Raw genomic sequence first — 27220 nt, forward strand, 5'->3', positions numbered from 1 at the left:
CCAGGAAACCCGAATCCTACCCACTCTCCATAAAAAGAAATGAGGCAGAGCAATCACCTGTCTTCTATATCCAACTTAGTTCATTTCATACAACGGTAAAGGGACATCTAGCAGGAAGACAAAACTGAGTAGGGAACATGGAGAGATTAGAGCAATTTCATACCGCCAGGTACTTCTTCTGGCCTTCATCCTAAATTTGTCCAAAATGCTTGTCTTGTGTTTTGAAAACATCACTAAATCTGACAGTATTGGTAAATACTGGAGGGTATTGTTGATAATCAAAAAAAGAGGAAATAATATGAGGAAAGCAGTATAACAATTAAAGTAGGTTATATATTGTCAACAGTGTCAGTATTCAATGTCAATGAACATATTTATATAGGAAGTGTTCACTTGAATTATACTGGAGAAAGGTAAAATTAAATTACTGTTACTACAGTTTCTAAAGTAGTAAAGTACTAAATGTTATTCTTAAATGATGATTTGCTATCTTACTTGCTTAGAGTTAGAGACGCACATGAATAATTGTAGTTACATTATTATATTTTTTAATAGGAGAAAGAAATTTATCGCTGGCCAGTAAGGGAGTCTGTAAAAACTATGTTGGCAATGGGCTGGAGCGTAGAAAGGACTAAAGAAGGAGAAGCTTTAGCACTTCACCGGGAAAATGAAAAGTTGCGAAGCATTTCCCAAACTAACCAGGTAAGGTAGCAATGTTTTATATATATATATATATATATATATATATATATATATATATATATATATATAGACAATCTCTGGGTACATAGGCAGTATATGTGCCCTTCCCCTCAAAAAGTACATATTCTCCCATTAACAAGAGTCAGATTTTTTATTAAGAAAGATGTTATTATTGTGTTCTACTTTTTGTGTTCTATTTTTTACAGGGAAATGGCTATAGTCCCACCCCAATTGATTTGAGCAATGTTGTCCTTTCCAGAGAGCTCCAGGTTTGTATTTGTATAAAAGCATTTTTTTTTATTTTTTTTTATTTTATTTTATTTTATTATTTTGCAACAAAGCTGTAAGATCTAGATGTAGAGTATAGTTCTGGACTATAAATCTGTTCCTTAGTGTTGCAGATGTTAGACAGTACTGCGTAGTATAAAATAATAAGGTAGAAAAATGTCTTTTTTTGAGCAAATCCTTTTGCCTTGGTGCATAAAGTAAGATGGGGGAATTGATTCAGCCATGATTTTCTTCAGTCACTTATAGAGAAGCTAAAGTTGCATGCCTTTATATCCGGAAGTTGGTTACTCTAGGGTTATTCTGGATTAGAAAAACAGAGCACATTTCTTGAAAAAACAGCACTACACTTGTCCTTAGGTTGTGTTTGGTATTGCCTTTCCATTTCATTGCAGCAAATGAAGCCAAGTTGTCATACCACACTTGACCTGAGGACAGGAATAGTGCTGTTTTTGGAAGAAATTTGCTCAGTTTATCCCATTTATGAATAACACATATAAAGGTTTACTCCACTGGCCAGCGTGGAAGTAAATGTAGCGAACACTGTTTTTGCGCTGCGGGGGTTGGCCACGGCCCCTCAATGCAATTCTATGGGAGGGGGTGGGATGGCTGCCACGCCCCCTCCCGTAGACTTGCATTGAGGGGGTGTGGCCATGATGTCGTGAGGGGACATGCTGGCCAGTGGAGTACCCCTTTAAATCAAAAAAATAAAGCAAAATCCAATTCCCAGAAGCAAAATCAAAGCATTACTGTCATTATTTGTAAAATCTCCAAAAATGCTCTAGCTGGTGTAGAAATTAGCCCTAAAACAATTATGCACGTTCATATGCATGTTTTATATGTAAAATACCTTATTTGTGTCTCTAAAGCGCTGCTCGCTATCCCTGCAGCTTTGCTGGAAGGTGGGGCGTTACTTTAGAAACATGACAACTTTCTTCTTTCTCTTCCTCCTTGACCTGCCCTGGAGTATACCCTGTCCACAGTATAGGGTGCAAGTCCATAAGAAATCTGTTCATTTTGTGCCCAGAGAGAAACATATAAGTGTGCATATAAACAATTCATTGATTTAGTACCTTGTATTGGTGATCACTGTGCCTGAAAATCACTTTACTACTCTCTAAATGCTGCAGATGTCTGATCCCTGTCTCCCTCTGAAATAGTTTAGCTGTCACTGCTGTGTTAAGGGAGGAAGGGGAGTGAGCAGAGCAGGGAGATAGCCCTGTCCCCTTTCAGCAAATATGACAAAGGGTCTGACAAAATGAAAGAGACAGAACCCTATAAGCTGTTTTTTAAAAGACATTTTTCACAACTTTAGCAAACACATTTTTTCTTTAAATATATTAAAAAAGTGCCTATTTTTAAGGCTGTATTAATTGACATGAGGACAGTAATGACAGGGAAAAAATGGTGCTTTGATACATCTGTTATCTCTAGTTTAAATAGTGTTGTTTGATGGATATTTTCTATATGGTTTTGTACAGGGGATGGTAGAAGTGATGGCAGAAAACTACCATAACATCTGGGCTAAAAAGAAGAAAATGGAGTTGGAAACTAAAAGTAAGTGATTTGGAGAAAACTTTGTAAACTCATATGTAAAAAGATCAGGTCATAACTAGTAAAACTGTATACTTCAATTGCAGCTACATTAGTTAGTTTGTCAATACATTCCATTTCTTAATCTAAAGTCCTCTTTACCCATTACAGAAAAGTTGGTCAAATGCATTGAATTTGGTGGGACAAGTGAACGGTATTGGGGCCGTCCAACTGACACGTGAGGTTGAGGGAGAAAAAGATTGGACTGACAGCTGTTGAAGGCATTACCCCTTTAGGACATTGGGGCTTAATGAACGCTATTGTCCCACACTTGTTTTATAAAACAAGCTCAGGAGCTGAGCTCGTTTCATGCCGGTTGGTCTTGGTTGCTATAAGCTAATGTCCAGCTTTAACCATTTAGACGCCGTGATTAAAGTTGATTATGGTGTCTAAAATGGGAAAATAATATTACCCACTAGCTCAGGGGGCTGATGTGGACTATTGCGACAAAATACCAATCAGCTGAGAGGACGGCCGGCGGGTCCCTACCTAGATCCAGCTCGTCCGATCAGAGCTCCAATAGTGCAGGCTGCCTCAGTAATAGTGAATAAAATGTCAAAAATGTTTTAATACATGTGAATAAGCCTCTTCTCTAATTAAAGTTTGAATTAGCCCCTTTTCACATTTTTTAACCTTCTAAGGACACGTGCCGTAAATGTAGAATTGTGTTGTGAGCAACTTTGCGCACAGCGCCAAACATTAACATGGTTATGAAGCGAGCGCTACTACATAGCAGGTGAGTTATAGCTGCTATCAGCAGCCAAGGGCTCATTGATGTCTGCCATTAATCCCATATATGCCATGATCAATGTAGATCACGACATTTATATGAAAACTGAAAGTTTTGGTGGGCTTAATTGGCCCCCGCTGTCCGTTAATCGCAGATGGCTGCTGGATGTCTCCTTACCTTTCTTCGGCATCTGGATGGCCAAGTTTCTTGTGCAGCCTGAAGATACAGCCTGTACAAGATCACCGATAGTACTGATAGTACTAAACAGTATATAGAAATCTAATGATTGCTATTAATAGTCCCCTATGGAGACTTAAAAAGTGTAAAATAAGTATAAAAAAGTTTTTAAAACTTATAAAAGCCCCTCCCCCAATAAAAGTATAAATCACCTCCTTTTTCCATAAAAAAAAATAAAAACATTAAAGGAAAGGTCATCCGTTCACCCACACTGAACCCAATACATCGGGTTATAGTACAGGTGAACAGAAGATAGATGCGGGCTCTCTGACTAATATATATATACCTGCAGTCCGGCGCCCGGTCCCTCTGAAAATCCTCTTGTCTTCTCTGAATTGCACACTGGAGGTGGGCCCGCTGGCTGGATTTTAATATTCATGGTTGCTGGTCACGTGAGCGCTCAGTAGGCACAAGCGCTTACAGGACCCACAATCCTGAATATTCAAATACAGCTGGTGGGCCCACCTCCTGTGGGCAATTCAGAGAAGACAGAAGAGGATCTTTAGAGGGATCGGACACCGGACTGCAGGTATGTTTATTAGTCAGAGAGCCCGCATCCATCTCCTTCAACCAAGTGTATTGGGTTTAGTGTGGGTGAACAGGAGACCGACCGTTTTCCTTTAAAAAAAATGTAAAAGAAAAAAACACTGCAAATCTGGTATTACTGCATGTGTAAATGTCTGGTCTATAAAAATATATTTATTCTCTCACAGAGGGATTAAAAAAGTACCACCCAAACAAAAGGGGTAAAGATCACGTGCAAATTAGCCCTTATACAGCCCCGTATACGGAAAAATAAAAAAGTTATAGGGGGTCAGAAAAGGCAAATGTAAACATACCGAAACTTATTCTGTAAAAAAAAATTCTAATTTTTTTAACCCCTTCACACTACAGGACGTAAGCATACGTCCAAGCACCCGACATGTTTGTGTTCTGGGACGTATGCATACGTCCTGCTGTTTTCCTGCCCTGCCATGCGCAGCTCAGGAGATAAGCAGCAGGACGCAGCTGTCAATCACAGCCGGGGCCGTGATCGCGCCAGTCTCGGCAGCATTAATCCATAGATGCCGTGATCCTGATCACTGCATCTATGGTGTTGGTGTGCCCCCCTGTTCACCAACGTCAGCATCGCAATACGATCGTAGGTAGCCATTAGTTGCTATAGCAGCAGGAGGCCGGCTACGGAAACCTGTGAGATCCAGCCTCAGGCTGGATTTCACAGTCTGTAGCGCTGTATTATCATTAAAAAAAAAACACAAATCATATACATAATAGGTATTGCCATGCCAGTAATGACGTGTACTATAAAGCTATAATGTAAATTATCCTGCATGGTGAACGCCTTAAAAACAACAACAAAAAAGCGCAAAATTTGCTAATTTTATTACAAATAGCGGAATAAAAGAACTCAAAATGTATCGCAAGAATAATACCAATAAAAAGTACAGCTTGTCCCGCAAAAAAATAAGTCCTCACTCAATGCTGTCAGACGAAAAATAAAAAAGTTACAGCTGTCTGAAAATGATAACACAAAGGAGGGAAGAAAATTATTTTGCTTAGAAAAGCAAAAAGAACATAAAAAGCTATATAAATTGGGTATCACCATAATTGTACCGACACACAGAATAAATATAACATCACTTTCACCACACAGAAAACACCATAAGAAAAAATAAATAAAAATATTTCAATTTTTTGACAATATTTTGGAGATTTTCACAAAAAATGCTGCATATGTAAACAAAAATGCATCACTTATATTAAGTACAAAATGTCATGAAAAAACTATATCAGAATCGCTCTGCTCAGAAAAAGTTATTACCATTTAAAAAGATACATGTAAAAAAAAAATTCAAAAGAGCCTGGTCATTAAAGAGGTACTCCAGTGCTTAGACAGCTTATCCCCTATCCGCGCGCTGGGGACCCCCGTGATCTTGCACGCGGCACCCCAGTTAAAATCAGTCCCCGGAGCGTGTTCGCTCCGGGTCTGATTACCAGCAACCACAGGGCAGACGGTGTGTGACGTCACGCCTCCGCCCCTTGTGACGTCACGCTCCGCCCCTCAATGCAAGCCTATGGGAGGGGGCGCTCCGGGGACCGATTTTAACTGGGGTGCCGCGTGCAAGATCACGGGGGTCCCCAGCGGCGGGACTCCCGCGATCAGGCATCTTATCCCCTATCCTTTGGATAGGGGATAAGATGTTTAAGCACCGGAGTACCCCTTTAAAGGGGTACTACAGTGGAAAACATTTTTTAAATCAACTGGTGCCAGAAAGTTAAACAGATTTGTAAATTACTTAATCCTTCCAGTAGTTATCGGCTGCTGTATATTACAGAGAAAGTTCTTTTCTTTTTGAATTTCTCTTCTGTCTGTCCATGGTGCCCTCTGCTTACATTTCTGCCATGTCAGGAACTGTCCAGAGCAGGAGAGGTTTGCTATGGGGATTTGTTCCAACTCTGGACAGTTCCTGACATGGACAGAGGTGTCCGCAGAGAGCACAGTGGACAGACAAAAAAAGAAATTAAAAAAGAAATTAACTTCCTCTGTATTATACAGCAGCTCATAAGTACTGGAAGGATTAACATTTTTTAATAGAAGTAATTTACAAATCTGTTTAACTTTCTGGCACAAGTTGATAAAAAAATAAAGCAGGTAAACGTGGATATCATTGTTATCCTATTGACCCACAGAATAAAAAAAAAACATGGCAGGAAACAGGAAAGTGTACAGTGTAAATATGTAACCTTACAAAAGTTTTTTTTAAATAATAAAAAAAAAAAAATTGCCATACGTTTTATGGTAAAATGAGAGATGTCATTACAAGTACAATTGGTTGAGCAAAAATCAAGCTCTCATATGGGTCTCTGGATGAAAAAAAAAAAGTTTTAATTCTCAGAATGTGAGGAGGAAAAAAAATGTAAATGCAAAAATGTAAGGCCTAAATGAGCTGTGTCCTTAACGTTTTTCCGTTTTTGCATTTTCATTTTTACCTCATCACCTTCTAAAAATCATAACGCTTTCAAGTTTGCACATAAAATTCCATATGATGGCTTATCCATATGATGGCCGTGGAACCAAAAATTCCACGGCGAAAAAGAAAAAAAATTCATTGTGTGACAAAATTGAAGAAAAAATTTCATTTTGTAACTTTTGGGGGCTACATGCAGGAAAATGTATACGTTTAAAATTGTCATCTTCTGACCCCTATAACTTTTTTATTTTTCTGCCTATGGGTCGGTATGAGGGCAAATTTTTTGCACTGTGTTCTGAAGTTTTTATCAGTACCATTTTTCATTGATCGGACTTTTTGATCGCTTTTTATAATTTTTTTATGATATAAAAAGTGACCAAAAATATGCTATTTTGGGCTTTGGAATTTTTTGGCGCATATGCCATTGACTCTCAGTTTAATTAATTATATATTTTTATAGTTCGGACATTTATGCACGCGGCGATACCACATATGTTTATTTTTATTTACACAGTTTTTTAATGGGAAAAGGGGGTGATTCAAACTTTTATTAGGGAAGGGGTTAACTTCTTTTTAAAACTTTTTTTGCAGTGTTATAGCTCCGATAGGGACCTATAACACTGCACACACTGATCTTTTACCCTGATCCCTGCAAAGCCATAGCTTTGCCTGGATTAGCCTAATAGGGGGTTGATTGCTCAAGCCTGTAGCTCAGGCTTGGAGCAATCAAACGCCGATCGGATGCAACGGAGCAAGGTAAGGGGGCGTCTGCTCGCGTCCTAGCTGATTGGGACATTGTGATTTTATTGCGATAGTCCCAATCAGCCCGACTGAGCTGCCGCCAAGCTTTTACTTTCGTTTTCGATGTTGCGATCAAAGTCTGAAGGGTTAATTAGCCCAGGGTCCTGGCTATCAATAGTAGCCGGTACCCACCCGGTGTGATGCGGGGTCACGGAGTGACCCTGTTTTAAACACCGGAACTGGGCGCAGGGTGTGCAGGTACGCCATGCGTCTTTAAGAGGTTAAGGATGAAGGGTTTTTCCATTTTCATTTTTTCCTCATCACCTTCTAAAAATCATAACGCTTTCAATTTTGTACCTAAAATTCCTTATTATGGTTTATTTTTTGTGCCACCAATTCTACTTTGCAGTGACATTAGTCATTTTACCAAAATATCCACGGCGAAGCTGAAAAGAAAAATCATTGTGCGACAAAATTGAAGAAAAAATGCCATTTTGTAACTTTGGGGGGCTTCTGTTTCTACGCAGTGCATTTTTCGGTAAAAATTACACCTTATCTTTATTCTGTAGGTCCATATGGTTAAAATGATACCCTACTTATATAGGTTTGATTTTGTTTTACTTCTAAAAAAAATCACAACTACATGCAGGAACTTTATTCGTTTAAAATTGTCATTTTTTGTCATCACTTTTTTATTTTTCTGCGTACGGGCCGATATGAGGGCTAATTTTTTGTGCCAAGATCTGAGGTTTATATCGGTACTATTTTTTTTTTGACCAGACTTTTTTGATCGATTTTAATTTATTTTTCATGATATAAAGAGTGACCAAAAATACTCTATTTTGGACTTTGGAAATTTTTTGAGCGTACACCCATTGACCGTGTGGTTTAATTAATGATATATTTTTATAGTTCGGACATTTCCGCATGTGGCAATACCACATATGTTTATTTTTATTTACACAGTTTTTTTTTAATTAACTTTTATGTCACACTTTTTTTTTAAGTGTTATAGCCCCCCCCCCCCCCCCCCCCAGTGGCTATTACACTGCACATACCAATCTCATACACAGATCATTGCCGTGCATTGACACAGAAAAGATCAGTGTTCAGCGGTTGATTGCTCACACCTGGATTTCAGGCTTGGAGCAATCAATCGCCGATCAGACGCGATGGAGGCAGGTAAGGGGACCTCCGCTCGCATTCTAGCTGATCAGCACATTGCGATTTCACTGCGATGGTTACGATCAGCCAGACTGAGCTGCCGGGAAGCTTTCACTTTCATTTTAGATGCGGTGATCAACTTTGAACGCTGCATCTAAAGGCATTAATAGCGTGCGGCACAACGATCGGTGCTGCACGCCATTAGCCCAGGGTCCGACCCGGTATGACGTTATTACCCCTGCGTCCTTAAGAGGTTAAGGGATTAAATTAAATTATGTAAACATAAACATATGCTGTATAACGTACATAAATGTCCAATTTATTAAAATATAATGCTTTTGAAACTGCACGGTCAATGTTGTACACATAAAACATATCAATGTCCAAAATTGCAGATTATTGGTCTTTTCATAAGCTAGAAAAAAATAATAAAAAGTGATCAAAAAAGTCCTATGAAAACAAAAATGATACTGTTAAAATGACAGATCATGGAACAAAAACTTAGTTCTCAAAAAAATATTGGGGAGTCAGAAGAGGCCAATTTTAAGCATACTAATTTTCATTCAAAAAGTTGCAATTTATTACCAAAACCTATATAAATTGGATATCATTTTATCATATGGACCTACAGAATAAAAATAATGTGTGCTTTTTGGGGGAAAAGTATACTGTGTAGAAACGGAAGCCCCCAAAAGTTGAAAGATTGCATTTTTAAGATATATATATATATATATTATTTTTTTTTTCCCCCACAAATAATTGATTTTTGTTTCACTGTAAATTTTGTAGGAAAAGTACAGTGCAAATGGTGGCACACAAAAAGCAGGCCCTTTTATAAGACTGTTCTTGGAAAAAAGTCATATAGTTATTAGAAGGTGACGAGGAAAAACATGAAAGTACAAAAAAAAAAAAAAAACTTTACAGAGTTAAAATACCAGTTTAGCTTTACCTATATATTGACATGAACAGTTGCATGCTAACAGGGCTTTTTTTTTTGCAGGTGCAGGAAGTCACCCACTGTTGGTGCCTTATGACACGTTAACAGCAAAAGAAAAAGCACGGGATCGTGAGAAAGCTCAAGAACTCTTTAAATTCTTACAAGTCAATGGTTATGCTATATCCAGGTAAAGCCCCATTCACTGTACAATATGTATATAAAGCAGTCAATAAAGAATGAAAAAAAGCTGAATAGAGGAATCAGATTTAGATAACTTTTAGGGGAGAGCAACAGAAACAAAAGGGGGGGGGGGGACTGAACCAGTTGCCCAGTGATGTTTCAAGTGGTTGAAAGATTGTGGCAACCTTTGAAAAATGAACATTGATCATAAGCCATAGATGTATTTGTATAATCTGCAAAGAAACCTTAAAAAGCAGCAAATGTTCTACCGCTCCACAGGTATACCTTTTCTTTGCTATTTTCATCTTAGCTCACTTTTAGAAACAGTATAGAAGCTGTGTCATGTTGCTTGATCTATTATTCTTATTAAGTTTCTTTCTTTATTATTTAGAGTGCACAATGGTTAGCTGCTGAGAAGCAGTCATGGCTTTCATTGGAACATTAACCCCTTCATATCCTCTCTAGTCCTCATTTAAACATGAATACATCAAATGCAAGTTATATAACCAGACGGTTTGGGTGTTTAGGTTTATGTTTTAATAAACATCAAGAGAATTGTAATTTTCTTTAGGACAGATTGCAAACAGGGGATCTAATATACAACAGCAAAAGTAGGCTGGTCAATGAATTATTATTAAAACTAAAGTTCTCATCCAAGTTAGCTTTAGCTGGCATATGAATACATTACGGATTAATAATTGTGCTGTTAACAACCTTTTTTTTTTTTTTTTTACTTTTTTTCAGAGGATTAAAAGATATGGAACTAGATGCATCTTCTATGGAAAAAAGATTTGCTTTTAAGTTTCTGAAGAAAGTCCTACATTATGTAGATTCTGCGCAGGAATTTATTGCACATTTAGGTAATATCAGAAGAATGAACATACTTATAAGAGAATCTCACAGCAGCATCACCTGCACTAACCTGAATACACAGGTTAATAGTGCGGCAGATGCAGTTTACCTTTTAAAAATCCATGCAGCTGTTGTAATGGTTATAAAAGATGTGCAGCATTTCTGTGCTATGGAGGGGTTCTTTATGCTGTACTAACAATGCTTCTAACATCCATTCCAGCTAATAACTCAGACAATAACTCTGCCCCCTCATCAATATTCATCCCCTCTTCCTTAGCACATCTTTAATGGGGAGAAGTTATCAGCTAACGTCTGGAGCAAGCGGGAGAAGCATTGCTAGTACAGCATAAATTTTGCCTCTATTTTGCTCAGAAAGGCTAATGCTGTAATTGTTCTTTTCAAAGGATTCCAATAGAATGGCTACTCATATTTTTATGAGGTAAACTGCCTTTGAGTCAGCATCAGCAACAATATTTACCTGTATATTAAGGATAGTGTGGGTGATGCTCCTGTCAGATTCCCTTTAAACATACAATAAAAAATGTTTTCAATATTAGTGTATTAGTGCGTGTACCAGGTATTTTGGCAGAGCCTGGGACATATTGACAACATTCATACAGTATGTGAGAAGAGCGTTGGGTTGGAAAGGTATTATAGAATGTATAATTATAGAAGGTAAAAGCTTTTCCTTGATGTAGCAAAAGGGATTCAGTTTTGCATTGCAATAAAGACAATTGACGGGAGAAAAGACAGTTTATTATCATAGTTGGTAAGAGTTGGTAAGGTTAAACAAAGTACAGTAGTCACCTTTCTGTAACACTGATGTATGGCTTCACCACTTACCACTTCTGACCCCTTGCTACTCTCTCCTTCTGCAGCCATATTCTGTGAGGCCCCCAGCGGCAGCATGCTGCGCTTTTATGCTCTGTGCCCTGCTCTTCTGGGTGTCACCATGTCTGCCTTCAGCACCTTCTATTCTGGCCTATAGGGGCAACACAAGACCATCTTTTCTGATTTGATGGGTCAGTGTTCATACCTTTCATCCTTCCCCAACTATCTATCCCCTTATAACAATACCCATTGCTGCACATTATCCTTTACCTTAGCATTGCAAAGATGTGCTGTACTGATGCTGATATTTCATGCCTTTTACCAGATTTCCAATTCCACCTGACCTCTCCTATAGCATTTTGACTATCCTGTTGCTGACACAGATTGCTGACTTGAACCCTTGCCTCCTGCCACAGCCACTCGCCTGTGTTTGACTGCATCTTTGCTTCACCCAGTGTACTGTTTTGACTCTCCTGTGTATTACCCAGACTGCGCCTCGTGTAATTCTGTGGGCTAAATGTCCCGAGGGCCCTTGAATAGGAAATATGCTCACCTTATGACCTTATGTGAACCTTGGTGTCATGCGGATCACCCCTTTGTTCAGGGTAGCAATTTTAAATCATGGGCTGCAGCCTGCGGGAATGACCGATCTCCTCTTGGGGGTCGGTAGTGAGCCAGGCGAGTTAATATGAAGAAAGAATTCTGCGGTGGCGCTGCCTTAGTCGATTCGCATGCAAAGTCGAGTCCGAGTTAAAAGTAACAATGTATTTTATTTAACACATGAGACTTTTACAGGGAAGTGCAAGACGCATTTCGAGGGTATGTTCCCTCTTTTTCAATTGTATAAATAATTAATGCAATTGAGAAAGAGGGAACATACCCTTGAAACGCGTCTTGCACTTCCCTGAAAAAGTCTCATGTGTTAAATAAAATACATTGCTACTTTTAACTCGGACTCGACTTTGCATGTTAATCGACCAAGGCAGCGCCACCGCAGAATTCTTTCTTCATATGAACTCGCCTCATAAGTATAAAAGGCACAACAAAACTAGTAAAAAATAAATGGATGGAAACAGAAGTCAATGGCCTGAATGCATCTGAATTTTGTCTCAGACCAACCATTCGCAGCTTAGCTTTTACAGCTCTGGTAAAATCAAAGATGAGCTATAATTTGTTGCAATCAGTCTGAGACAAAAATCAGACACCTTTTGACAGATTTAAAAATCTGGGCCAATATGTATAATAGAAATCTTAGAAATAGGCTGACTGAAATAGGATTCACATATAGAAAAGCCACAGGAAAACCAGCACTAATAACTTAACAGAAGAAAGCAAGGTTACAGTAGCCTAAAGAAAAGTGAACATGGAGTGTGAAGGAATGGATGAAAGTGATATTCTGTGAGGCTGAAACTTTTCTCTGGCACTGTTTTAATAGTTCATAAGGTCGAAAAAAGACCAGAGTCCATCAAGTTCAACCTATAACTCTGAGTCCCTACTGAGTTGATCCAGAGGAATGCAAAAAAAAAAAAAAACCATCATACTCGAGGTAAAAATTCCTTCCCAACTTCAAATATGGCATCAGAATAGATCCCTGGATCAACCTTCTGTCCATATAGATCTGGATAAACCTGTAATGTTTAATTCTCCAAAAATGCATCCAGACCCCTTTTAAATTCTTTTACAGAGTTCACCATGACCACCTCCTCCGGGAGAGAATTCCACAGTATCACTGCTTTTACAGTAAAGAACCTCCGTCTGTTCTGGTGTAGAAACCTTCTTTCCTCAAGACGTAGAGGATGCCCTCTTGTAATAGATAAAGTACTGGGTATAAATAGATCATGGGAGAGATCTCTGTACTGACCCTGATATATTTATACATAGTTATTTGGTCTCCCCTAAGCCTTCTTTTTTCTAAAATATAAAAGCCTAATTCTGATAATCCCTCTGGGTACTGTAGTCCTCCCATTCCCCATATTAATCTGGTTGCCCGTCTTTGAACCCTCTCCAGCTCCACTATATCTTTCTTGTACGCTGGTGCCCAGTACTGTACACAGTATTCCATGTGTGGTCTGACTAGTGATTTGTACAGCGGTAGAATTATTTCCTTGTCGTGGGCATCTATGCCCCTATTGATGCACCCCATTATTTTATTTGCCTTGGCCGCAGCTGCCCAACACTGGTCACTACAGCTAAGTTTACGGTTAACTAAGACTCCCAAGCCCTTTTCCACGTCAGTCGTTCCAAGTGTTCTCCCATTTAGTACATAATCCCAGCCCGGATTTTTCTTCCCCATGTGCATTACTGTTACGCCGAGCGCTCCGGGTCCCCGCTCCTCCCCGGAGCGCTCGCTACACTCTCTCCGCTGCAGCGCTCCGGTCAGATCCACTGACCCGGGGCGCTGCGATTCTGCCTCCAGCCGGGATGCGATTCGCGATGCGGGTAGCGCCCGCTCGCGATGCGCACCCCGGCTCCCGTACCTGACTCGCTCTCCCTCGGTCCTGTCCCGGCGTGCGCGGCCCCGCTCCCTAGGGCGCGCGCGCGCCGGGTCTTTGCGATTTAAAGGGCCACTGCGCCGCTGATTGGCGCAGTGATTCCAATCAGTGTCTTCACCTGTGCACTTCCCTATATCACCTCACTTCCCCTGCACTTCCCTGCCGGATCTTGTTGCCATTGTGCCAGTGAAAGCGTTTCCTTGTGTGTTCCTAGCCTGTGTTCCAGACCTCCTGCCGTTGCCCCTGACTACGATCCTTGCTGCCTGCCCCGACCTTCTGCTACGTCCGACCTTGCTTCTGTCTACTCCCTTGTACCGCGCCTATCTTCAGCAGCCAGAGAGGTGAGCCGTTGCTAGTGGATACGACCTGGTCACTACCGCCGCAGCAAGACCATCCCGCTTTGCGGCGGGCTCTGGTGAAAACCAGTAGTGACTTAGAACCGATCCACTAGCACGGTCCACGCCAATCCCTCTCTGGCACAGAGGATCCACTACCTGCCAGCCGGCATCGTGACAGTAGATCCGGCCATGGATCCCGCTGAAGTTCCTCTGCCAGTTGTCGCTGACCTCACCACGGTGGTCGCCCAGCAGTCACAACAGATAGCGCAACAAGGCCAACAGCTGTCTCAACTGACCGTTATGCTACAGCAGTTACTACCACAGCTTCAGCAGTCATCTCCTCCGCCAGCTCCTGCACCTCCTCCGCAGCGAGTGGCCGCTCCTGGTCTACGCCTATCCTTGCCGGATAAATTTGATGGGGACTCTAAGTTTTGCCGTGGCTTTCTTTCCCAATGTTCCCTGCATCTGGAGATGATGTCGGACCTGTTTCCCACTGAAAGGTCTAAGGTGGCTTTCGTAGTCAGCCTTCTGTCTGGAAAAGCCCTGTCTTGGGCCACACCGCTCTGGGTCCGCAATGACCCCGTCACTGCCTCCGTACACTCCTTCTTCTCGGAAATCCGAAGTGTCTTTGAGGAACCTGCCCGAGCCTCTTCTGCTGAGACTGCCCTGTTGAACCTGGTCCAGGGTAATTCTTCCGTTGGCGAGTATGCCGTACAATTCCGTACTCTTGCTTCAGAATTATCCTGGAATAATGAGGCCCTCTGCGCGACCTTTAAAAAAGGCCTATCCAGCAACATTAAAGATGTTCTGGCCGCACGAGAAATTCCTGCTAATCTACATGAACTTATTTACCTAGCCACTCGCATTGACATGCGTTTTTCCGAAAGGCGTCAGGAGTTCCGCCAAGATATGGACTCTGTTCGCACGAGGCGTTTCTTCTCCTCGGCTCCTCTCTCCTCTGGTCCCCTGCAATCTGTTCCTGTGCCTCCCGCCGTGGAGGCTATGCAGGTCGACCGGTCTCGCCTGACACCTCAAGAGAGGACACGACGGCGCATGGGGAACCTCTGCCTGTACTGTGCTAGTACCGAACACTTCCTGAGGGATTGTCCTATCCGTCCTCCCCGCCTGGAAAGACGTACGCTGACTCCGCACAAAGGTGAGACAATCCTTGATGTCTACTCTGCTTCTCCACGTCTTACTGTGCCTGTGCGGATGTCTGCCTCTGCCTTCTCCTTCTCTACTGTGGCCTTCTTGGACTCTGGATCTGCAGGAAATTTTATTTTGGCCTCTCTCGTCAACAAGTTCAACATCCCAGTGACCAGTGTCGCCAGACCCCTTTATATCAATTGTGTAAACAATGAAAGATTGGACTGTACCATACGTTTCCGCACGGAGCCTGTTACGCCTAGCGCTCCGGGTCCCCGCTCCTCCCCGGAGCGCTCACGGCGCCTTTCTCCCTGCAGCTCCCCGGTCAGCGCTGACCGGGAGCGCTGCCCTGTCATGGCCGTTGGGGATGCGATTCGCACAGCGGGACGCGCCCGCTCGCGAATCGCATCCCAGGTCACTTACCCGTTCCCGTCTCCTGCGGTCATGTGCTGGCGCGCGCGGCTCCGCTCTCTAGGGCGCGCGCGCGCCAGCTCCCTGAGACTTAAAGGGCCAGTGCACCAATGATTGGTGCCTGGCCCAATTAGCTTAATTGGTTCCCATCTGTTTCCTGGCTATATCTAGTCTCCTCCCTTGCACTTCCTTGCCGGATCTTGTTGCCCTAGAGCCTAGTGAAAGCGTTTTTGTGTGTTTATACCCTGTGTACCAGAACTTTGCTATCTCCCCTGACTACGAACCTTGCCGCCTGCCCCCGACCTTCTGCTACGTCCGACTTTGCTTCTGCCTACTCCCTTGTACCTCGCCTATCTTCAGCAGCCAGAGAGGTGAGCCGTTGCTAGTGGATACGACCTGGTCACTACCGCCGCAGCAAGACCATCCCGCTTTGCGGCGGGCTCTGGTGAAAACCAGTAGTGGCTTAGAACCGGTCCACTAGCACGGTCCACGCCAATCCCTCTCTGGCACAGAGGGTCCACTACCTGCCAGCCGGCATCGTGACAGTAGATCCGGCCATGGATCCCGCTGAAGTTCCTCTGCCTGTTGTCGCCGACCTCCCCACACTGGTCGCCCAGCAAGCCCGACAGATTGCCCAACAAGATCACCAGCTGTCGTACTTGACCACCATGACTCAGCAACTCCAGTCGCAGCTACAGCAGATTCAGTCTCAGCTACAGCAGCAGCAACCATCTCCTCCGCCAGCTCCTGCACCTCTTCCGCAGCGAGTGGCCACTCCTAGCCTCCGCCTGTCTTTGCCGGACAAATTTAATGGGGACTCTAAGTTTTGCCGTGGCTTTCTTTCCCAATGTTCCCTGCATCTGGAGATGATGTCGGATCAGTTTCCTACTGAAAGGTCTAAGGTGGCTTTCGTAGTCAGCCTTCTGTCTGGAAAAGCCCTGTCATGGGCCACACCGCTCTGGGACCGTGATGACCCCGTCACTGCCTCTGTACACTCCTTCTTCTCGGAAATTCGAAGTGTCTTTGAGGAACCTGCCCGAGCCTCTTCTGCTGAGACTGCCCTGCTGAACCTGGTCCAGGGTAATTCCTCCGTTGGCGAGTACGCCATACAATTCCGTACTCTTGCTTCTGAACTTTCCTGGAATAATGAGGCTCTCTGCGCGACCTTTAAAAAAGGCCTATCCAGCAACATTAAAGATGTTCTGGCCGCACGAGAGACTCCTGCTAGCCTGCATGAACTCATTCATCTAGCCACTCGCATTGACATGCGTTTTTCTGAGAGGCATCAAGAGCTCCGCCAGGAAAAAGACTTAGATCTCTGGCCACCTCTCCCACAGTCTCCACTGCAATCTGCGCCTAGGCCTCCCGCCGAGGAGGCCATGCAAGTGGATCGGTCTCGCCTGACCCTGGAAGAGAGGAATCGCCGTAAGGAAGAGAATCTTTGTTTGTACTGTGCCAGTACTGAACATTTTCTGGTGGATTGCCCAATCCGTCCTCCACGTCTGGGAAACGCACGCTCACACTCAGCTCTCGTGGGTGTGGCGTCTCTTGATGCCAAGTCGGCTTCTCCACGTCTCACGGTACCTGTTCGGATTTCCACTTCAGCCAGCTCTCCCCTCTCAGCCGTGGCCTGTCTGGACTCTGGAGCTTCTGGGAATTTTATTCGGGAGTCCTTTGTGAATAAATTCCATATTCCGGTGACCCGTCTTGTCAAGCCACTCCGCATCTCCGCGGTCAACGGAGCCAGGTTGGACTGTACCATACGTTTCCGCACGGAGCCCCTTCTTATGAGCATCGGATCTCATCACGAGAGGATTGAACTTTTGGTCCTCCCCAATTGCACCTCGGAAATTCTCCTTGGACTTCCCTGGCTTCAACTTCATTCCCCAACCCTGGATTGGTCCACTGGGGAGATCAAGAGTTGGGGGTCCTCTTGTGCCAAGAACTGTCTAAAACCGGTTCCCAGTAACCCTTGCCGTAACTCTGTGGTTCCTCCTGTATTCGGTCCCCCTAAGGTCATTAAGGACTCTGCCTGCCACAGGAAATGCCCCTCCCCCCCTCCCAGGCAAGCTTCTGTGTCCCCTCATGGCCCTCGTCCTGGTGTCACACTGCCCCGTGCCAGGTCTCGCCCTCTGCCCTCTCTCCCCATTCCTACTCCTGCGGTTCTGCCTGCCGTTGAGGAATCCCTCCTTCCTTTCCCGGTGTCCTCATCCCAGGGGAGGCAGTTACCCGATAAAGAGAAGGGGAGACCTAAGGGGGGGGGTACTGTTACGCCTAGCGCTCCGGGTCCCCGCTCCTCCCCGGAGCGCTCACGGCGCCTTTCTCCCTGCAGCTCCCCGGTCAGCGCTGACCGGGAGCGCTGCCCTGTCATGGCCGTTGGGGATGCGATTCGCACAGCGGGACGCGCCCGCTCGCGAATCGCATCCCAGGTCACTTACCCGTTCCCGTCTCCTGCGGTCATGTGCTGGCGCGCGCGGCTCCGCTCTCTAGGGCGCGCGCGCGCCAGCTCCCTGAGACTTAAAGGGCCAGTGCACCAATGATTGGTGCCTGGCCCAATTAGCTTAATTGGTTCCCATCTGTTTCCTGGCTATATCTAGTCTCCTCCCTTGCACTTCCTTGCCGGATCTTGTTGCCCTAGAGCCTAGTGAAAGCGTTTTTGTGTGTTTATACCCTGTGTACCAGAACTTTGCTATCTCCCCTGACTACGAACCTTGCCGCCTGCCCCCGACCTTCTGCTACGTCCGACTTTGCTTCTGCCTACTCCCTTGTACCTCGCCTATCTTCAGCAGCCAGAGAGGTGAGCCGTTGCTAGTGGATACGACCTGGTCACTACCGCCGCAGCAAGACCATCCCGCTTTGCGGCGGGCTCTGGTGAAAACCAGTAGTGGCTTAGAACCGGTCCACTAGCACGGTCCACGCCAATCCCTCTCTGGCACAGAGGGTCCACTACCTGCCAGCCGGCATCGTGACAGAGCCCCTTCTAATGAGCATCGGATCTCATCACGAGAGGATTGAACTTTTGGTCCTCCCCAATTGCACCTCGGAAATTCTCCTTGGACTTCCCTGGCTTCAACTTCATTCCCCAACCCTGGATTGGTCCACTGGGGAGATCAAGAGTTGGGGGCCCTCTTGTTCCAAGGACTGTCTAAAACCGGTTCCCAGTAACCCTTGCCGTGACTCTGTGGTTCCTCCAGTAACCGGTCTCCCTAAGGCCTATATGGACTTCGCGGATGTTTTCTGCAAAAAACAAGCAGAGACTCTACCTCCTCACAGGCCTTATGATTGTCCTATCGACCTCCTCCCGGGCACTACTCCACCCCGGGGCAGAATTTATCCTCTCTCTGCCCCAGAGACTCTTGCCATGTCTGAATACGTCCAGGAAAATTTAAAAAAGGGCTTTATCCGTAAATCCTCTTCTCCTGCCGGAGCCGGATTTTTCTTTGTGTCCAAAAAAGATGGCTCCCTACGTCCTTGCATTGACTACCGCGGTCTTAATAAAATCACGGTTAAGAACCGCTACCCCCTACCCCTCATCTCTGAACTCTTTGATCGCCTCCAAGGTGCCCACATCTTTACTAAATTGGACTTAAGAGGCGCCTATAACCTCATCCGCATCAGAGAGGGGGATGAGTGGAAAACAGCATTTAACACCAGAGATGGACACTTTGAGTATCTGGTCATGCCCTTTGGCCTGTGCAACGCCCCTGCTGTCTTCCAAGACTTTGTTAATGAAATTTTTCGTGATCTGTTATACTCCTGTGTTGTTGTATATCTGGATGATATCCTAATTTTTTCTGCCAATCTAGAAGAACACCGCCAGCATGTCCGTATGGTTCTTCAGAGACTTCGTGACAATCAACTCTATGCTAAAATTGAGAAATGTCTGTTTGAATGCCAATCTCTTCCTTTTCTAGGATATTTGGTCTCTGGCCAGGGACTACAAATGGATCCAGACAAACTCTCTGCCGTCGTAGATTGGCCACGCCCCTCCGGACTCCGTGCTATCCAACGCTTTTTGGGGTTCGCCAATTATTACAGGCAATTTATTCCACATTTTTCTACCCTTGTGGCTCCTATCGTGGCTTTAACCAAAAAAAATGCCGATCCCAAGTCCTGGCCTCCTCAAGCGGAAGACGCCTTTAAACGACTCAAGTCTGCCTTTTCTTCGGCTCCCGTGCTCTCCAGACCTGACCCTTCCAAACCCTTCCTACTGGAGGTTGATGCCTCCTCAGTGGGAGCCGGAGCTGTTCTTCTACAGAAAAATTCTTCCGGGCATGCTGTCACTTGTGGTTTTTTTTTCTAGGACCTTCTCTCCGGCGGAGAGGAACTACTCCATCGGGGATCGAGAGCTTCTAGCCATTAAATTAGCACTTGAGGAATGGAGGCATCTGCTGGAGGGATCAAGATTCCCAGTTATTATTTACACCGACCACAAGAACCTCTCCTACCTCCAGTCTGCCCAACGGCTGAATCCTCGCCAGGCCCGGTGGTCTCTGTTCTTTGCCCGGTTTAATTTTGAGATTCACTTTCGTCCTGCCGATAAGAACATTAGGGCCGATGCTCTCTCTCGTTCCTCGGATGCTTCAGAAGTTGAACTCTCTCCGCAACACATCATTCCACCTGACTGCCTGATCTCCTCTTCTCCAGCCTCCATCAGGCAAACTCCTCCAGGAAAGACCTTTGTTTCTCCACGCCAACGCCTCGGAATCCTCAAATGGGGTCACTCCTCCCATCTCGCTGGTCATGTGGGCATCAAGAAATCTGTGCAACTCATCTCCCGCTTCTATTGGTGGCCGACTCTGGAGACGGATGTTGTGGACTTTGTGCGAGCCTGCACTATCTGTGCCCGGGATAAGACTCCTCGCCAGAAGCCCGCTGGTTTTCTTCATCCCCTGCCTGTCCCCGAACAGCCTTGGTCTCTGATTGGTATGGATTTTATTACTGATTTACCCTCTTCCAGTGGCAACACTGTTATTTGGGTGGTCGTTGATCGATTCTCCAAAATGGCACATTTCATCCCTCTTCCTGGTCTTCCTTCAGCGCCTCAGTTGGCTAAACAATTTTTTGTACACATTTTTCGTCTTCACGGGTTGCCTACGCAGATCGTCTCGGATAGAGGCGTCCAATTCGTGTCTAAATTCTGGAGGGCTCTCTGTAAACAACTCAAAATTAAATTAAATTTTTCTTCTGCATATCATCCCCAGTCCAATGGACAAGTAGAAAGAATTAACCAAGTCTTGGGTGATTATTTGCGACATTTTGTTTCCTCCCGCCAGGATGACTGGGCAGATCTCCTTCCATGGGCCGAATTCTCGTATAACTTCAGAGTCTCTGAATCTTCCTCCAAATCCCCATTTTTCGTGGTGTACGGCCGTCACCCTCTTCCCCCCCTCCCTACCCCCTTGCCCTCTGGTCTGCCCGCTGTGGATGAAATTTCTCGTGACCTTTCCATTATATGGAGAGAGACCCAAAATTCTCTCTTACAGGCTTCATCACGCATGAAGAAGTTCGCGGATAAGAAAAGAAGAGCTCCTCCCGTTTTTTCCCCTGGAGACAAGGTATGGCTCTCCGCTAAATATGTCCGCTTCCGTGTCCCTAGCTACAAGTTGGGACCACGCTATCTTGGTCCTTTCAAAATTTTGTGTCAAATTAATCCTGTCTCTTACAAACTTCTTCTTCCTCCTTCTCTTCGTATCCCTAATGCCTTTCACGTCTCTCTTCTTAAACCACTCATCCTCAACCGTTTTTCTCCCAAATCTGTTCCTCCCACTCCTGTTTCCGGCTCCTCGGACATCTTCTCTGTCAAAGAGATCTTAGCCTCTAAAAAGGTCAGAGGGAAAACTTTTTTTTTAGTGGACTGGGAGGGTTGTGGTCCTGAAGAGAGATCCTGGGAACCTGAGGACAACATCCTAGATAAAAGTCTGCTCCTCAGGTTCTCAGGCCCTAAGAAGAGGGGGAGACCCAAGGGGGGGGGGTACTGTTACGCCGAGCGCTCCGGGTCCCCGCTCCTCCCCGGAGCGCTCGCTACACTCTCTCCGCTGCAGCGCTCCGGTCAGATCCACTGACCCGGGGCGCTGCGATTCTGCCTCCAGCCGGGATGCGATTCGCGATGCGGGTAGCGCCCGCTCGCGATGCGCACCCCGGCTCCCGTACCTGACTCGCTCTCCCTCGGTCCTGTCCCGGCGCGCGCGGCCCCGCTCCCTAGGGCGCGCGCGCGCCGGGTCTTTGCGATTTAAAGGGCCACTGCGCCGCTGATTGGCGCAGTGATTCCAATCAGTGTCTTCACCTGTGCACTTCCCTATATCACCTCACTTCCCCTGCACTTCCCTGCTGGATCTTGTTGCCATTGTGCCAGTGAAAGCGTTTCCTTGTGTGTTCCTAGCCTGTGTTCCAGACCTCCTGCCGTTGCCCCTGACTACGATCCTTGCTGCCTGCCCCGACCTTCTGCTACGTCCGACCTTGCTTCTGTCTACTCCCTTGTACCGCGCCTATCTTCAGCAGCCAGAGAGGTGAGCCGTTGCTAGTGGATACGACCTGGTCACTACCGCCGCAGCAAGACCATCCCGCTTTGCGGCGGGCTCTGGTGAAAACCAGTAGTGACTTAGAACCGGTCCACTAGCACGGTCCACGCCAATCCCTCTCTGGCACAGAGGATCCACTACCTGCCAGCCGGCATCGTGACAATTACCTTACATTTATTAGTGTTGAATCTCATCTGCCACTTTTCAGTCCAAACCTATCCAGATCCATTTGTATTACCAGTGTGTATTACCAGTGTAATGCTTTATTTTTGTCATTTATTTCCTCCATATTGGTTTTCTTTTATTCCCATCTTACAGTGAGAAGTCACAATTTTTTTTATTTTCATCTCAATACATATCTACCCATAATGACTCCACATTATCGTTTCCCTCCCATATATCCTCCCACAGTGTGACCTTCAGACTCGATTTCACATAAAGACAAACTCCTCCACCTTTCCCTTTTGTCCGATCCTTCCTGAATAGACTATAACCCTGTATGTTGACCGCCCAGTCACAGCTATCGTCCAACCAAGTCTCTGTTATACCCACTATGTAATCATTTTCTTCAGACACCAACCACTCCAGTTCCTCAGTTTTATTGGACAGACTTCTGGCATTAGTCAACATGCAATTCAAAGGTGCATGTTTTTCTTCCTATGAAGCCTATGCCTATTTACTATTCTAAGCCCTCCCTCCGCTCCACCCACAGGTATATTAACAAATCCCCCCTCTCTATCTACACAATTTTCTCCCTCTACATTGTAGGTTCCCTCCCCCCAGTCCCTAGTTTAAACACTCCTCCACCCTTCTAGCCATCTTCTCCCTAAGCACAGCTGCAGCCTCCCCATTGAGGTGCAGCCCGTCCCTACGGTAGAGCCGGTATCCAACAGTGAAGTTGGCCCAGTTTTCCATGAACCCAAACCCCTCCTTCCTACACCAGCTTCTGAGCAACTTGTTTACCTCCCTAATCTCTCGCTGCCTCTGCCCCTGTATCGCCGGTCATTATGCACAGAGCGAGTTTGCTCTGTGCAGTAATGATAGCGGGGTGCTGCAGCAGAGATCCCGGGATCCCCAGCGACGGGACCCCCGCGGTCTGACATCTTATCCCCTATCCTATGGATAGGGGATAAGATGCTAGGGGCGGAGTACCCCATTAAGTAAAAAACAAAAGAGCTATATGAACATCCTGAAAGTGTGGGAATTACATAATTTTTGCTAAGGTTTGTAGCAGATGCATATTTGATATTTATGAGCAAGTAATGTTGACTGTTGCTATAACCCACTGTCACGTATGGGCAGGGAAGGAGTGCAGCCCTGATCTCACCCACTCTCTCTGACCCTGCCTACTTGCCTATCCACCCTAAATAGCCGATCGACAACCACGGTGATGGTCTCTTTCTAAATAAGTGATGGAAGTCACTGTCAACAAAATATACTACAAGACAGACACAGGTCGGGATACAGTCTAACAGAAAGAATACTAAACAAACTCAATTAGCCAAAGTCCACTAGCCGAGTCTATACCAGGAGTTTTCTAAGGTGTCAAGTCAAAAATACAAGAGAAGAGTCAGGAAGCCAAACCAGAAAGTCACAAATACCAGGATAATGGAGTACAAGGTAAATACGCTAGCCACAGGAGGAAACCTCTTTCATAGGAAAGGCATGAGAGCACACTGCAGGCATATAAAGGCAGCCAGACAGGTGCTCTCATCAAGGTCAGCTGACCAGTAAGACAGCTAGGCATAGCCAAGTAACCAAAACAAAAGAAAAATCTGAACCGATTAACCCCACGGTTTCTGACAGTATCCCCCTTTTAGGCGGGGCCACCAGACCGTTAAAGGGAGATTCTTCAAAGGAAAGAGATGACACTGTCCACTGAACCTATCCACCACCACCCATAGAACAGTTTTTCCCTCAGATGGAGGCAGATCAGTCATAAAATCCATAGAAATATGAGTCCACGGCCTCTTAGGAATAGACAACAGACACAACTCTCCGGCGGGACATGTCCGAGGAGTCGAGCACAAACTTCACAACTAACCACAAAAGCCTCCACATCCCTGTTGAGAGTTGGCCACCAGAATTTCCTTCGAAGCAGTTCCTTGTACCCTGAATACCAGGATGACCTGCCAATGGGGAACAATGACATTCCTCAATAATTCTAAACTTAAGACTAAACTGACTGGGTACAAAGATCTTGCCTCTCGGAGTCTCTGGAGGAACCAAACCTTGATTGTTCAAGATTAGAGATGAGCGAATTTGTTGAAAAATGTGATTCGGACGATTTGCTAAATTTCCCCCCCAAAATTGTTTCGGTCCTAATTTATTTGCGGCGAATCCCTATTAAAAACGGCTATTTCTGGCCTACAGAGAGACACAGCCTGGAGTTGGTGGCAGCATGAGGAGACCATATAGTGGCTGAATGACACAGCCTGGAGGTGACGGCAACATGAGGAGACCATATAGTGGCTGAATGACACAGACTGTAGTTGGTGGCAGCATAAGGAGACCATATAGTGGCTGAAATACACAGCGTTGAGGTGGCGGCAGCATGAAGAGTTCATTTAGTGGCTGAATGACACAGCCTGGAGTTGGCGGCAGCATGAGGAGACCATATAGTGGCTGAATGACACAGCCTTGAGTTGGCGGCAGCATGAGGAGACCATATAGTGGCTGAATGACACAGCAAAGTGGTGGCAGCAGCATGAGGAGACCATATAGTGGCTGAATGACACAGCCTCGAGTTAGACTGAGGCTGCTGCTGATGGAGCTGGTACTGCTCCTGCCACCCCTCCCCAGCAGCCATGGCAGTGGAAGGTGAGCGCAGAGGGCCCCCCTGAGTAAGATTTGCGAGAGAATGGACGATGGCGCAGATAGGCATCGGCCAACTGTCTACATAGGATGTCTCTGTAGTAGGTCAGTTTGTCCTCCCTCTCAGTGGGTGTAAAAAAGGCCCCCATTTTGTGCCAGAAGCGAGGGTCCAATAAGGTGGAGAGCCAGAAGTCATTCTGCTGCTGAATGGTGACAATTTGGTGGTCACTAAGCAATTGAGTATGCATTGTACCATTTATGCAAGTGACTCGGAGGGGGGCTCCCTGCCTCCATCTCCACTGCATACTGCCACGGTGTGTTTGGGTCCTCTGTGTCACCTTACTCATTACCCTCTAGCTCATCTGGCTGCTCCTGCTCCTTCTCTTGCAACCTATCTTGCAAAACCTAAACTGTGCTCCACTGTGCCCCTCCCACTCCTCGTCCTCAAGTTAAGCCCCACAGGGCTCATGTGGCCATGAGGTGTAGGTGCCACTTCACCAGTGCCCTGACCAGCCATCGTTTCCAACACATGTTGTAGTAAAGGAAGCAGTGGAATGACGTCGTTCATCCCGTAATCCTTTCGAATGAATAATAAGGTGGCTTCCTCAAAGGGCCTGAGCAGGTGTCACGTATGAGCTCAGCAGGTGTCACGTATGAGCTGCCACTGTTTGACATTGAAGTTACACAGGGGAGTCCAACTATCGCTTGGATCATCAAGAAATCTGTGATGGCTTTTCTCTGTTCGTATAGTTGGTCCAACATATGGAGGGTGGAATTCCAACGTGTGGCAACGTCGCAAATCAGACTATCTTGGGGGATACCGTTCTGACGCTGCAGCTCAAGGAGGGTGTGCTTTGCGGTGTACGAATGGCTGAAGTACATGCAAAGTTTCCTTCCCATTGTTAGGATGTATTGTAGATGGAGGGAAAACTTCAGGAACCGCTTGACAATAAGATTGAACACATGTGCTATGCAGGGCGCATGTCTCAGTCAGTCTTCCTTGCCGCAGCGCAGGCAAGATGTTCTTCCCGTTGTCGGTCACCATGGTTCCAGTTTTCGTGGAGTAAGCCATGATTTTATTTCTTGATGAATGACTCTCCTGTGTGACTCCGTTCTCCAAGGCAAACCATATGAAGAACAGTGTGACACTGTATGATACATGGTATGCTGGAGGGGCACTGAGACTTGTCCGTGCAGTGGAAGCTGAGGACACGGGGGAGGATGAGAAGGTGGAGTAGCACACTGACACAGGACCAACTGTCTGAGAGCATGGAGGTGGAATCGGCGTGACGTGTCAAGTTGCTGTTGTGGCTGTGCAGGAACCACATTCACTATGTGGGCCGTAAAGGACCTGTATTGTCCCTGACCGTAGTTACAGCTCCACACGTCGGTGCTGCTGTGCACATTGGTACACACTGACAGGCTCAAGGACTGGCCCACCTTCTGTTTCACAAAATTTTGCAGGGCTGGTACTGCCTTCTTCACAAAGAAATGACGGCTTGGGACTCTCCACCTCAGCTTGGTACAAGCCATCAGTTCTCTGAAAGGTGCAGAGGCCACCACTTGAAAAGGGAGGGACTGCAGCACCAGCAACTTGGACAGGAGCACATTTAGCTTCTGTGCGTTGGATGAGTGGGCGCATACTGTTGTCTCTTGGACATGGCTTTGCTAATGGATTGCTGGTGGAATGACTGACTCAAAGTAGGAGGAGCAGGAGCATCTGGAGCAACAGAAGATGGGTATGACACACAGCTCCCTTCGGCTGAGGTGGTGGAGCCTTGGCTGGCTGAAACAGGGAGCGGCGTGCCTCTGGGTGATGCAGCAGGCTGGACCACCACATTGGAGCCACGGTTCTCCCAGGCCGTTTTATGGTGGCGCTGCATATGTTGACGCAGGGCCTTGGTGCCAACATTGGGACCCTGGCCACACTTCACCTTCTGCCGACACATCTTGCATGTGGCCATGTTAACCTCCTCTGGATGCTTTATGAAAAACTGCCACACCGCCAAGTAGCTGATTTTCCCACCAACAGTCTGCACTGATTGACTGCTACTGCTGCCGACTCCAGGAACCCCAGTCTCACTACCTCCCGGGAAGGCAGAATGCCGCGAAGCAGGTGGTCTACCCTAGGCACCTTTGGCTCCAGACTTTCCACTTCTGCCACCATGCTGACTGCCAACCATGCTACCACCTTGATGGCTCAGCTGCTGCCTCACGGGCAACCTGCAACCCTCTTCTCCTGATGATGATGAAGCCCCTTCTGCACCCGGCTCC

At 45.8% G+C, this 27220-nt stretch overlaps 1 protein-coding gene across 9 annotated transcripts in view; it reads left to right on the forward strand.

Moving 5' to 3' along the window:
* The window catches only part of RYR3 (ryanodine receptor 3), a 991818-nt gene that overhangs the window by 545159 nt on the left and 419439 nt on the right, over window positions 1-27220 (forward strand). For all 9 annotated transcript variants that reach the window (XM_056545312.1, XM_056545313.1, XM_056545314.1 and 6 more), the window contains 5 exons: window positions 556-702; window positions 909-971; window positions 2469-2544; window positions 9425-9548; window positions 10286-10401. In XM_056545312.1, coding sequence (XP_056401287.1) covers window positions 556-702; window positions 909-971; window positions 2469-2544; window positions 9425-9548; window positions 10286-10401 — 526 coding nt within the window. The remainder of the gene's footprint in view (window positions 1-555; window positions 703-908; window positions 972-2468; window positions 2545-9424; window positions 9549-10285; window positions 10402-27220) is intronic.

The sequence above is a fragment of the Hyla sarda genome, chromosome 11, assembly GCF_029499605.1.
Source record: "Hyla sarda isolate aHylSar1 chromosome 11, aHylSar1.hap1, whole genome shotgun sequence".
Classification (NCBI taxonomy): Eukaryota; Metazoa; Chordata; class Amphibia; order Anura; family Hylidae; genus Hyla; species Hyla sarda.